Here is a 13366-nt window from a genome sequence, read left to right as displayed (position 1 = left end):
TGGCCCCACCTAGAGTCTTGCATTGAAGGCCCACGATTGCATCACAGTTGACTGAGGACTCCCGTAACTGGAAGGGATAGAAAATAGAGGAACAATTCCTGGGTGTTTACAAATGAAACCTTATGTGGCCAGATTTCAGCCCTGGTTCCAACTGAGCTGGAAGCCCAAATGCAGAGAAGGAATGTTAGGATTGTTAAGAAAGTAACAGAGAACACATAATGCCTTTGTATCGCTCAACGGTGTAACCATACCTCGAATACTGTGTGCAATTCTGGTCACCACATCTCAAAAAAAAGATATAGAAATTAGAAAAGGGCGACGAAAATGATAAAGGGGATGGGATGATTTCCCTATGAGGAAAGGCTAAAGAGGCCAAGGGAAGTTTTGCCTCACCGACTTGCTTCGTTTCTTTGAAGGAATGAATATACACATGTGGATAAAGGTGAGCCGGTTGATGTAGTGTATCTAGATTTTCAGAAGGCGTTTGAGAAAGTTCCTCATGAAAGACTCCTGAGGAAATTGGAGAGTCATGGGATAGGAGGCAATATTCTGTTGTGGATTAGAAATTGGTTATTGGACAGAAAACAGAGGGTAGGGTTAAATGGTCATTTCTCTCAGTGGAGGAGGGTGAATAGTGGAGTGCCGCAGGGATCTGTACTGGGACCGGTGCTATTTAACATATTTATAAATTATCTGGAAATTGGAATGATGAGTGAGGTGATTAAATTTGCAGATGACAAAACTATTCAAGGTTGTTAAAAACTATGTGGACTGTGAAACATTGCAGGAAGACCTTAGGAAACTGGAAGACTGGGCATCCAAATGGAATTTAATGTGGACAAATGCAAAGTGATGCACATTGGGAAGAACAATCCGAATCGTAGTTACCTGATGCTTGGGTCCACCTTGGAGGTCAGCACCCAAGAAAAAGATATAGGTGTTGTTATAGACAATACGCTGAAATCTTCTGCCCAATGTGCCTCAGTGACCAAAAAAGCAAATAGGATGCTAGGAATTATTAGGAAGGGGATGCTAAATAAGACTGAGAATATTATAATGCTTCTGTATCGTTCCATGGTGTGACCTCACCTTGAGTATTGTGTTCAGTTCTGTTTTGTCGTATCTCAAAAAAGATATACCAGAATTGGAAAACGTTCAAAGAAGAGCGACCAAAATGATAAAGGGGATGGAACTCCTCTCGTATGAGGAAAGACTAAAGTTGTTAGGGCTCTTCAGCTTGGAAAAGAAACAGCTAAGGGATGATATGATTGAGGTCTACAAAATCCTGAATGGTGTAGAACGAGTAAAAGTGAATTGATTTTGTACTTTTTCAAAAAGTACAAAGACTAGGGGACAGTATGGCTACTTATGTTCTTACAAAACTAAAGACTGTAATGGACACAGCTTAACCCTCATCCCCCCTCCCTAACTTCCCCCAATGTATCTACCAAACACGAACCTCTTTTACCACAATAAACACCTGTATTTGTTCATACTGCAACTGGCGAACGCTGTTACAGTACCATGTAAGCCACATTGAGCCTGCAAACAGGTGGGGAAATGTGGGATACAAATTAAACAAATAAATAAATAAATGTGCATTAGGTTAGAGCTCTTCAGCTTGGAGAAGAGACAGCTGAGGGGAGATATGATAGAGGTCTATAAAATAATGAATGGAGTGGAACGGGTAGACGTGAATCACTTGTTTATTGGTTCCAAAAATACTAGGATTAGGAGGCATGCAATGAAGCTACTAAGTAATACATTTAAAACAAATTGGACAAAATATTTCTTCACTCATTGTGAAATACTTTGGAATTCATTGCCAGATAATGTGGTAAAAGTTGTTTGTTTAGCAGGATTTAAAAAACATTTGGATAATTTCCTAAAAGAAAAGTCCGTAACCTGGGAAAATCCACTGCTTATTTTTAGGATAAGCAGCATAAAATCTGTTTTATTCTTTTGGGCTCTTTCCAGGTACTTGTGACCTGGATTGGCCACTGTTGGAAACAGGATACTGAGCTTGATGGACCTTTGGTCTGTCCCAGTATGGCAATGCTTATGTTCTTATGTAAGGATGTTTATGTTATGATATCTTATGTTTTATGATTTTTTTTTGTATACTGCTTTCCTTGGCATAATCCAACCCTAATTTCAATTGAGCTACCACTGCTCTCCCACATACGTCAGACCCTGGACCTTGAGAATACCAACTTTATTAAGATGGCGAGCACTAGGGCACCGTTGGCAGGGTGGGAAAATCTTTCTTAGGGGCTCTGTTTACTAAAATGAATTAAATCAATTTAGATACTGCAAGATTTACTAAGTAGGTAAAGCAGTATCGTGCAGCTGGTAATGTGCAAATGTGACCAGTGGCAGAAGATCCAGGTATTTTTGGTTCTGAAACATGTGTAAACATTTGGACCATTCTGAGGTGGCTATTCCTGAATGCCCCCACCCCCACCCCACTCAGTAGAATATATCCCCTAACAACTTTTCCTCCAAGCAGACCCTCCCTTGCAATGTATTCCCCTATATCAACGCAGAAACGCTTCTTACCGAACCTGAAAAAAGTCTTGGCACCCCGTTTTCTGGTCTGGCTCCCCATCTTCCCTCAGCTTCCCCAGAGATTCTTTCCCGGTCTCTTTTTGCCTTTAACCTTTTCTGATAACCCTGCTGCTTTCTCACCTCTTCCTTTTACGCAGTTCCTGACCAAGATTTGTTGCAAGCTGCAGATTATAAACTGCATGCCCCCCCCCCCCCCCCCCAAGAACACTTATATGCACGGCGCGCCTGTCTAGAAAAGCAGTGAGGGAACTTGTGCTCGTAGGTGTGCGGAAGTGCAGGGCACAGTTCCAGCAGTGCCCTCTAGGTGTCCTAGGAAAACCTTCACCCTGGCTTTCTACTCAATTAACCTTCAGGCTCCCCCCCCCCCCCCAATAGATTTAGATCATTAAACTCAACAGTTATGATTCCCCCCACCCCCAAACACAAGAGATCCTGTAAAAATGCAGAATTGAATATCATATCCGTAAACATTAAACTTTGTAACTGCTCCCTAATCTTAACTGGTTGCATCACCTTTGGCAGCAATAATTCAATCAATTGCTTCCTATAATTTGATATCGGTCTCTCACATTGCTGTTGAGGAATCTTAGCCCCCCCCCCCCCTCTTCTTTACAGAGCTGCTTTAACTCACACACATGCGTAGGTTTTCATGCATGAACTGTTTATTTCAGGTCCTGCGAGATGCATCTCTATTGGGTTCAAGTCAGGATTGACTACAAGCATCCGAACCTTTAATTTTGTTACTTTTCAGCCATTCAGATGTAGACTTGCTTTTGTATTTTGGATCATCGTCTTGCTGCAAAACCCAACTGCTCTTCAGCTTCAGCTCAGGGGCAGATAACAGGACTTTCTCCTTAAGAATTTACGATTCCCTCAATCAAAGCATCCCCAAAACCATCACACGGCACCACCATGTTTGACTGCTGGTATGTCGTCCTTCCTGTGGAACACTGTATTTGTTTTTACGCCAGACGTTTGTCCAAGGAGTTCCGCTCTTGACGGGTCTGTCCATAGACTATCATCCCAAAAGGCTTCGGGATCATCCGGGTGTGTTTTTGCAAATATGAGACAAGCTTTGATGATGTTACTCTAGAAAGCAGCGTTCTCTGCCTTGCTGCACTCCCATGAATCCCATTTTGCCTAGTGGAGTCATGAACACAGACGCTGGCTGAGACTAGAGAGGCTGCAGTTCTTTGGAGGTTCTTCCAGGATGGTTTGTGACATCCCAGGTGAATTGATGCTGAGCCCTTAAGAGTCATTTTGTCAGTCCGGCCAATCCTGGGACAATTCGCCACTGTTCCACGTCTTCTCCATTTAGAGATAATGGGGTTCAGTGGAGTCCCAGAGCTTTAGAAATAGCTTTGCAACTCTTTCCAGAATGATAAAGGTTTTTTTTATCTCATCTTGTCTGGAATTTCCTTGGATCATGGCCTAGCGTTTTTGTAGAACCTTTGGGTGACTACTTCACTCTCATGGTAAGATTCAATATATAACGAGGTTTCGATTCAACAGGACTGGCTGCAATCAAGCCTGACTGTGTTCAATTTGCTGAATCTAATTATCAATCAAATTCGGTCCGTTGGTTGATTAACTAAGGTGGCGGTTACTTTTTCACATAGATGATATGAGTGTGAGATGCCTTCTGTTCCTTAACTAAATGAAGTAATAATGTAAAAACTGTCTTATGAGTTTCCTCAGGTTCCCTTTTGTCTAAGATACCATTCTGTGGCATAAATACAGTAACAGGGAAAATCAGGAGGCAGCAAAACCTTTTTCACATCACTGTACCTCTGCTTCGCAAACTACCTCCGGCCAACCTTTGAATTTGCTCTTTGAGCACACATTCTTCTGGCCTAAAATATGCGCATATATTTACATTTTTGAAAATATGCATGCTAGAGCAAACTCCTCCTCGGCCTTCCTGCAGCCAAATTGCAGGTGTAGTGGAACTTTTAGCTTGTCCCATAAAACCAAAAATGCTGATCCCTGGTATTTGTGTTTCGGTACTAGAGATCAACCTGTACTAGAAGATGTTATGGTGGAAGCATTTGGACAACCTCATTTGGTTTTTGCCATATTGGGTTTTATTTATTTATTGCATTTGTATCCCACATTTTCCCACCTATTTGCAGGCTCAGTGTGGCTTACATTGTTCCATCATGGCGATCGCCATTTCCGGAGTGAGAGATACAAGTGGTATTACATTAAAGATCATGATTGACATAGTAGATTAAGCAGTCAACTGTAAAGAGTTCATATTCGGAATTGGAGATAGGGTAGTATTACGTTAGAGTTCATTGGTGGTAGGATAGTTGAGTAAACAGAGTTTGGTTTTATCTAGTACAGGCTTGAGTTTGGTTGTCTGGTAGTTAGGATGTATCGTTGTGGTACACCTTTTTGAACAGGCTGGTCTTCAGTGATCTCCAAAAGTTAGTTAAATCGCGGATTTTTCTCACGGCGAGTGGTAATGCATTCCATAGCTTTGTGCTTATGTAGGAGAGGCTGGATACATATGTTAATTTATATTTTAGACCTTTGAAGCTAGGGTACTGAAGGTTCAGGAATGTGCGTGCTGATCTTTTATGTCTTTTCTGTGTGTAAAGTTTTTAAAGATTAATTTATAGCGCTGTTACTACTGAAATCTTGTACCGCTTACTTTTTTTAATGAGTTTTTTGTTATTATTTACTAAGGGCCTTTTACTAAGGTGTGCGAAAAATCAGTGTGCACTAATGCTAGAGACACCCATATATTCCTATGGGTGTCTGTAGTGTTAGAATGCCCTAATTTTTAGTGTGAGCTAAAAAATGATAAAGGGGATGGAACTCCTCTCATGTGAGGAAAGGCTAAATAGGGCTCTTCAGCTTGGAAAAGAGATGGATGAGGGGAGATGTGATTGAGGTCTACAAAATCCTGAGTGGTGTAGAACGAGTAGAAGTAAATCGATCTTTTACTCGTTCCAAAAGTACAAAGACTAGGGGGCCACTCGAGGAAGTTACATGGAAATATTTTTAAAACAAATAGGAGGAAATATTTTATCACTCAATGAATAGTTAAGCTCTGGAACTCTTTGCCAGAAGATGTAGTAACAGCAGTTAGATAATCTGGGGTTAAAAAAAGGTTGGAACATGTTCCTGGAGGAAAAGTCCATAGTCTGCTGTTGAGACAGACATGGGGAAGGGATTAGGAGCATTGCCACTAATTGGGTTTCTGCCAGGTACTTGTGACCTGGCTTGGCCACTGTTGGAAGCAGGATACTGGCCTAGACGGACCATTGGACTGACCCAGTAAGGCTATTCCTATGTGTTTCTTCAAACTGATCCATAAATGTAAAAAATGAAATTGAAAAAAAAATGCTGTTTTACCCATAGAGATACCTTTGAAAGCTGCCCTGTTAGGGACGTATTTTAAAAGCGAGTAAAACAGTGTTTTCCATACAGAAATCAAGTGCTTATAGAAGAGTCCAGGGCAAAGGTGGGGTAGAATTACAATTTACATCCATGATTTATAAATGTGCACGGAGCTGCTAAACTTTGTCTGGGAGATTTGTGCAGGGTTAGAACAGGCAGAAAGCATGAGGAAGACCTTTCCAAAGAGCAGGTGGGAACATAAGCTCCCTTCATGAGCTGGGCTCAGCTTCTACGTCTTTCTGCCCCACAGGCTAGGTGGCCTGTTTATAAAATGCGCAGGTTTCTACATCCGGAAGAAAGCCTCTTCCCCGCAGGCACAATGAGGATGCTGAAAATCCGCTGCGGAGCATTTACCTAGGCCAGCGCTTCCCAATATTTTTGTGCCTGTGACCCCATGATTGCAGCCATATATAACTGAGTGACCCCCCTGAATGTATCTATGAAGAGCATACTTAGGTCATGATGCCACAAGCAGGTTCACTGACCCCCATTTGGAAGATCTGACCTAGGCTAAAGAGGTTAAAGCTTTTCAGCTCGGAGAAGAGACTGAGGGGAGATATGATAGAGGTTTTTAAATAATGAGAGGAGTTGGAACGGGTAGATGTGAATCACTTGTTTACTCTTTTCAAAAATACTAAGACTAGGGGGCAGGCGATGAAGCTACAAAGCAGTAAATTTAAAACACACCGGAACAAATATTTCTTCACTCGACGTGTAATTAAACTCTGGAATTTGTTGCCAGAGAATGTGGAAAAAGCAGTTAGCTTAGCAGGATTAAAAAAAGGTTTGGACAAGTTCCTACAAGAAAAGCCAATAAACCGTTATTAAGATGGACTTAGGAAAATTCACTGCTTATTCATGGGATAAGCAGCAGAAAATCTGTTTTTTCTCTTTTGGGTTCTTGCCAGGTACTTGTGACCTGGATTAGCCACTGCTTGATGGACCTTCAGTCTGTCCCAGTATGGCAACGCTTATGTAATTCTATATCCGTTCTGCCCATGTAAACCTTGTTTGTACTGGCATCGTTCCCGATGAGATGTTAGAGAACTTAAATAATGAATAGAGAGGAGAACGGTAACAGAGACATTCAAGTACTTCAGAAGTCTAAATAATGCATTGTAAGTAACATATTTTTTTAATTTAAAGGAAATCCTAGAACAAGAGGCTGTAGAAAGAGAGGCAAAAGTAACATTATGAAAGGGTGATGGCTGCATGGAACAATCTCAACATGGAGGCGATAGATGCAAAAAACAGTAACAGAATTCAAGAAAGTCTGAGACAGGCACAGATGACCCCTAGTGCCAGGGGAGGGTGGGTAAAGTCTGGAACAGGCACAGAGGATCCCTAGTGCCAGGGGAGGGTGGGTAAAGTCTGGAACAGGCACAGAGGATCCCTAGTGCCAGGGGAGGGTGGGTAAAGTCTGAGACAGGCACAGAGGATCCCTAGTGCCAGGGGAGGGTGGGTAAAGTCTGGGACAGGTACAGAGGATCCCTAGTGCCAGGGGAGGGTGGGTAAAGTCTGAGACAGGCACAGAGGATCCCTAGTGCCAGGGGATGTTGGGTAATGACTGGGACAGGTACAGAGGATTCCCAGTGTCGAGAGAGGGAGGGTAAAGCTTGGGGCAGACACAGAGGATCCTTAGTGCCAGGATAGGGCGAGTAAAGTCTGAGACAGGCACAGAGGATCCCTAGTGCTGAAGAAGGGCGGGTAAAGCCTGGGGCACGGCAGAAAAAGACATACCCTGGGGCTGGGGGAAGGTGGATAAAGTCTGGGACAAGTACAGAGGACCCCTAGTGCCAGGGGAGGGTGGGTAAAGCTTGGGGCAGGCACAGAGGATCCCCAGTGGCAGGATAGGGGGGTAAAGTCTGGGACAGGTACAGATGACCCCTAGTGCCAGGGGAGGGTGGGTAAAGTCTGGGACAGGCACAGAGGATCCCTAGTGCCAGGGGAGGGTGGGTAAAGTCTGAGAGGCACAGAGGATCCCCAGCTGTGGAGTTGTCTGTATGTAACAGGTGCAAAGACAGTAACCCCCATCAGAGATTCCTAAGCCTGCCCTGTTCCTCCCACGATCCCTGTAGGGTGGTACATGTACCTACTCCAAACGGGATGGGGAGGAAGGTGAGGGCTGTCAGAAAAAGAGGAATTCGTTGGGGTACAGAGCTCAGATAAAAAGTGCATGAAAATTACTTAACGAGATGAGGGCGGAAGCTGCTAAGACAGACAGACAGAAACCGAGTTAAAGTAGGGACATTTAGACTTTTTTCAATATACCTTTTCCTGATATTTGGATTTACTATTTTTAATCCGCCGTTGTCTAAGGCAGCTTACAAAAATACATACATAAAATCTTGTAAATAAATACACAACACCATTATAGACAGTTATACCAAACAATAACATCCAGGCCCTTTAGGCGATCCAAAGAATTCGTATCAGCAAAAGCATGATATGCCAGGCCGAACGTACCGAAAAGTAATCAAAAAGGAAACATCATTAGATGTATAATATACCAGGCATAACAAACAATTTTTCAGCTGGTGTTTAAATGCCACTGCATTCTCAATTAGAACACCAGCCGCAGGAGATGCAACAGAATCCGATCAAAATATGCTCAGAGGAGATCCAACGTGTCAGATGCACATTATCTTCAATGACGGACCGTGGCAAAGGGATTTGCTGCATTTGGCAGATCACTGACAAACGTTTAGAAATGGATTCCATCTCTCGTCTTTCCCTACAAAACCAGTCACTGAAGGACACGTCTAACTAGATTCTCCATTTCACTGCTATGACGCAGGCCGTTCACTTCTCTTTCAGCAGGGTGAACACTTTTAGTCGGGAGAGACCTTACAGGAATATTTCTGGAATTAATGGGACCGGTTTTAGATCTAATGATGCGAATTTTAACCAGAATCTCTCCAGAAGGTATGAAGAACTGGACGGAAGCCCCTAATGAGTATAAAGCTAATACCTGGCCCCCATTTCCTGCAAATAAACCAGACTCTAATTCTCATCCTAACTGACCTTAACAACTTTCTAATAACTTCAAATCAGTTTCCTAGCATTGTCAGGAAATACACAGCCACGAGCACCTCGTTTTACCAAGAGACAGGTTCAGAAAAGGGAGCGGCATTGCTGCGGCTCTGCAGGGGAGATATGATAGAGGTCTATTAAAAAATGAGTGGAGTGGAACGGGCAGACATGAATCGTTTGTTTACTCTTTCCAAAAATACTAGAACTAGGGGGCATGCGATGAAGCTACAAAGTAGTAAATTTAATACGAACCAGAGAAAATCTTTCTTCACTCAACGTGTAATTAAACTGTGGAATTCGTTGCCAGAGAATGTGGTAAAGGCGGTTAGCTTAGCAGGGTTTTAAAAAAGTCTGGATGGGTCCCTAAAGGAAAAGTCCATAGACCATTATTAAATTCACTTGGGGGAAAATCCACTGCTATTTCTAGGATAAGCAGCATAAAACGTATTGAACTTTTTCAGGATCTTGCCAGGTATTTGTGACCTGGATTGGCCACTGTTGGAAACAGGATGCTGGGCTTGATGGACCTTTGGTCTGTCCCAGTGTGGCAATACTTATGTACTTATATGCATGTGTATAAACTGCCACTTATACACACTAACAGGATTTGATAAAACTTCCGCTATCCAAGGGGAGGCAGTTATGAACATAAAACTGGATCAGACCGATTGTCCATCAAGCCCAGTATCCTGTATCCAACAGTGGCCAACCCAGGTCACAAGTACCTGGCAGAGTCCTAAAGAATAGCAAGATTTAATGCTTCCAGCCCCAAGGATAAGAAGTGGCGTTCCCAAAATCTATTTTAATGACAGTTTATAGACTTTTCCTCCAGGAATTTGTCCAAACCTTTTATAAACTCAGTTATTCTGTTTTCTACATCCTCCAGCAATCAAGGAGCCGAATTTGTGATTTTTTTAAAGTTGTGATACGTAGAATCGCCCCTCCATCACTCTTACAAACAAGCCCTTTGCTGGTGTAAACGTTATCCTCTATCTTCTGTAAAAGTACAGTTGCATCACTATTACAAAATAGGAACTACAGACATAGTTTTCAGGCCTGCAGAAACCATGCCCAGAACCCACCCCTTTCAGAACTGTGCAGACCCATATGCACACATGTAAATAGCAGCTTTTCTAAACACGGACATTTGCATGTGTAAATAGCCCTATTTGCATATGCAAATGTCATCCTTTATCAGCTGAACCAAGGAATTAGTACATTAACAAGATTTAAGGAGATTTGCAGATGGCATTTTGTCACCTGGATCTTTGGATGGGGAGAGGCTGAGGACTTTGGACAGGGAGGGGCGGTCAGAGGGAGTTTTGCTTTGGGAGGTGATGATTCTGGCTGTGAAGGGTAGTCAGATGGATTTTTGGGTGGACGAGGATTGCAGAAAACTGTTTTGCTCAGTGAGAGGGCTTCTTGCACGGGGAGGGCCCTCACACGAGGATTTCGGATGGGGGGGGGGGGTGGTGCTGTCAGAAGAAGTTTTTGACGGGAAGGGGTTGTCTTATGAAGATTCTGGATGGGGGACTGTTGAAAGTCACGCATCGCTTCCCCTAAGTATTTGCGGGGGGGGGGGGGGGGTGAGGGTCCTTACCTACGTCCGCATTGCAAAAGGCCTGCTGGGGGTGCACCGGGGAGCAGCTGCAGGCTTCCGAGAGGCGATCGCCCGGCCAGACAAGCAGCAGCAGGGCCACCCAGGCCAGGACACTGCGCATCGCCCCCATGGGCGTCTTCTGCGGACCAGGGGCGAGCTGGCGGGGCTGCACGGGCGGAGGCGCTGCGGGACTGACTCGCCTCTTTGTCTCTCGGTGGCTGTTTTCTTCTGCTCCTCAGCCTCGCTCGGCTCAGCTAACGGGCTCCAGGGATTTCCTGCCCCTCCTCCCGTGGCACCGAGCCAGCCCGATCGGCTCTGGCGTTCAGGCCCCGGCCCCCGAGCAGGGGCTGGTGTGAGACTGCAGGGAGGGGGCGGCGCCGTGTGCGCCTTTTAATTTAGAAGATGGGGAGGCGAGGCCGTGTGCGCGTGTAATTTAGAAGATAGCCGAACGCTGCGGGGAGGAGGCGGCGCCGCCCTGTGCGCGTGTAATTTAGAAGATGGGGAGGCAGCGTCGTGTGCGCGTGTAATTTAGAAGCTAGCCGCGCAGTTCTGCTGCCATCGGGTTCATTTGTACGAGTGGGCAGTAGCCTAGTGGTCAAAGCACCAGACTTTCTAGGTCGCTTAAGCCTTTGATGCCTCGGGTACAGATTTAGGTGGTGAGCCCTCGGGAGACAGGGCATTACCTGGTGCTGCCAATAGAACTCAAACAAAATAAAACATGGAAAAGAAAATAAGATGATACCTTTTTCATTGGACATAACTTAATACATTTCTTGATTAGCTTTCCAAGTGCTGCCAGAATTACTGCTAAAAAAGGTGTGAGCTAAATGCAAAGAACTAATGCCCCAGGCAGAAATTTGGGAGGGGCTGTGCCTGCTTCACATTTGGGACACTTGGGGCCCCCACTGCTGGTCCTGGTCAGGATGAGATTGACATTTCCCAAAGTCTGGTCACCAACTTGTATTGTTTTGTTTTGGCTGCAGGTTCCTCTTGGCCACCCCCACCCCCACCCCCACCCCACCCCCAGCCGTTTCATAGCAGTCTCCCATTTGCTCCTGGACCCTGCTTTCTGCCCCATCTCTTTACATGATAAGAATAGCCATACTGGGTCCATCTAGCCCAGTATCCCGCTTCCAGCGGTCGCCACCGCTCCAGAAACGGTTACCATAGGTCCCTCCTTTAGGACTTCTTCAGGGTTTTTTAATTGTTAGGAAAATATCCTCTTTTGCTTTTATGTGCCTCTGACCTACATAATAAGAGAAATCATAAGAACATAAAAGTAGCCATACTGGGACAGACCAAAAGTCCATCCAGCCCAGTATCCTGTTTCCAACAGTGGCCAATCCAGGTCACAAATACCTGGCAGAAACCTAAATAGTAGCAACATTCCATGTAGAACCCCAAAGAGTAGCAAGGTTCTAGAATTCTAAATAACAAGATTCCATTCAGAATCCCAAGCACATAAGTACATAAGTGTTGCCACATTGGGACAGACTGAAGGTCCATCAAGCCCAGCGTTCTAACAGTGGCCAATCCAGGTCACAAGTACCTGGCAGAAGTCCAGTTAGTAGCAACATTCCATGCTACCAATCCTGGGGCAAGCAGTGGCTTCCCCATGTCTATCTCAATAGCAGACTATGGACTTTTCCTCCAAGAACTTGTCCAATCCTTTTTTAAACCTAGATACTTTGACCACCGTTAGCACATCCTCCAGCAGCGAAAAGTATTTGCATGTAATTTCATTGAGTGTCTCCTGGTCTTTATACTTTTTGAATGAGTGAAAAGTTGATTCACTTCCACACCACTCAGGATTTTGTAGACCTCAATCATATCCCCTGACAGCTGTCTCTTTTCCAAGCTGAAGAGCCCTAACCTCTTAATCCTTTCCTCATGTGGGAGCAGTTCCATCCCCCTCAATCTATTTATTTATTTGTATTTTGCTCACACTTGTTCGGTAGTAGCACAAGGTGAGTTACATTCAGGTACACTGGGTATTTCCCTGTCCCTGGAGGGACCTGAGGCAATGGAGGGTTAAATGACTTGCCCAAGATCACAAGGAGCAGCAGTGGGATTTGAACTGGCCACCTCTGGATTGCAAGACTGGTGCTCTAACCACTAGGCCACTCCTGCACCCCATAGAATCTTGTTATTCTTTAGAATTCTAGAATCTTTATTTAGATTTTGCTCACACCTTTTTCAGTGGTAGCTCAAGGTGAGTTACATTCAGGTACTCTGGATATTTCTCTGTCCCAGGAGGGCTCACAATCTAAGTTTGTACCTGAGGCAATGGAGGGTTAAGTGACTCACCCAAGATCACAAGGAGCAGCAGTGAGATTTGAACTAGAGAGTTGCACGGGGACAGAAATCTTACCCATCCCCGCCCATCCCTGCTAGATTCTCACCCATCCCCACCGGAATCTTACCCATCCCCGCAAAAATTTAACCCATCCCAACCCATCCCCGCAAGAATTTAATGGTACTTAAAAGAAAATTCTGGTCAGCTCCCTCAGTCTCTCTCTGGATTTGAGCCACATCACTGTAGGCAAGGAAGGAATGGAAGCTGAAACTTAGAACACTCTGGTGTGCACATATAAGATTTGTCTCTGATTTCTGGCACTGTGTGCTGAGAGGTCACCACATGCATGTGCCAGTAGGTTAGGTGTCAGACATGAGGTCTGCGCATCAGCCCGGGAGCAAAGAGGATTAATTGTAACATAGTAAGTGACAGCAAATAAAGACCTGAACGGTTCATCCAGT

At 44.5% G+C, this 13366-nt stretch overlaps 1 protein-coding gene across 1 annotated transcript in view; it reads right to left on the bottom strand.

The window, feature by feature from the left end:
• TIMP2 (TIMP metallopeptidase inhibitor 2) overlaps positions 1-10899 on the bottom strand; it is a 36659-nt gene extending 25760 nt beyond the window's left edge. The window contains exon 1 of the mRNA XM_030208628.1: positions 10610-10899. Within this exon, the coding sequence (XP_030064488.1) occupies positions 10610-10739 (130 nt within the window). The 5' untranslated portion in view covers positions 10740-10899. The remainder of the gene's footprint in view (positions 1-10609) is intronic.
• Between the last annotated feature and the right edge of the window lie 2467 nt (positions 10900-13366).

Source organism: Microcaecilia unicolor, chromosome 6 (genome assembly GCF_901765095.1).
Source record: "Microcaecilia unicolor chromosome 6, aMicUni1.1, whole genome shotgun sequence".
Taxonomy (NCBI): Eukaryota; Metazoa; Chordata; class Amphibia; order Gymnophiona; family Siphonopidae; genus Microcaecilia; species Microcaecilia unicolor.
Note: the sequence above shows the minus strand (reverse complement) of the source record. Positions and strands in the feature narration are given on the sequence as shown.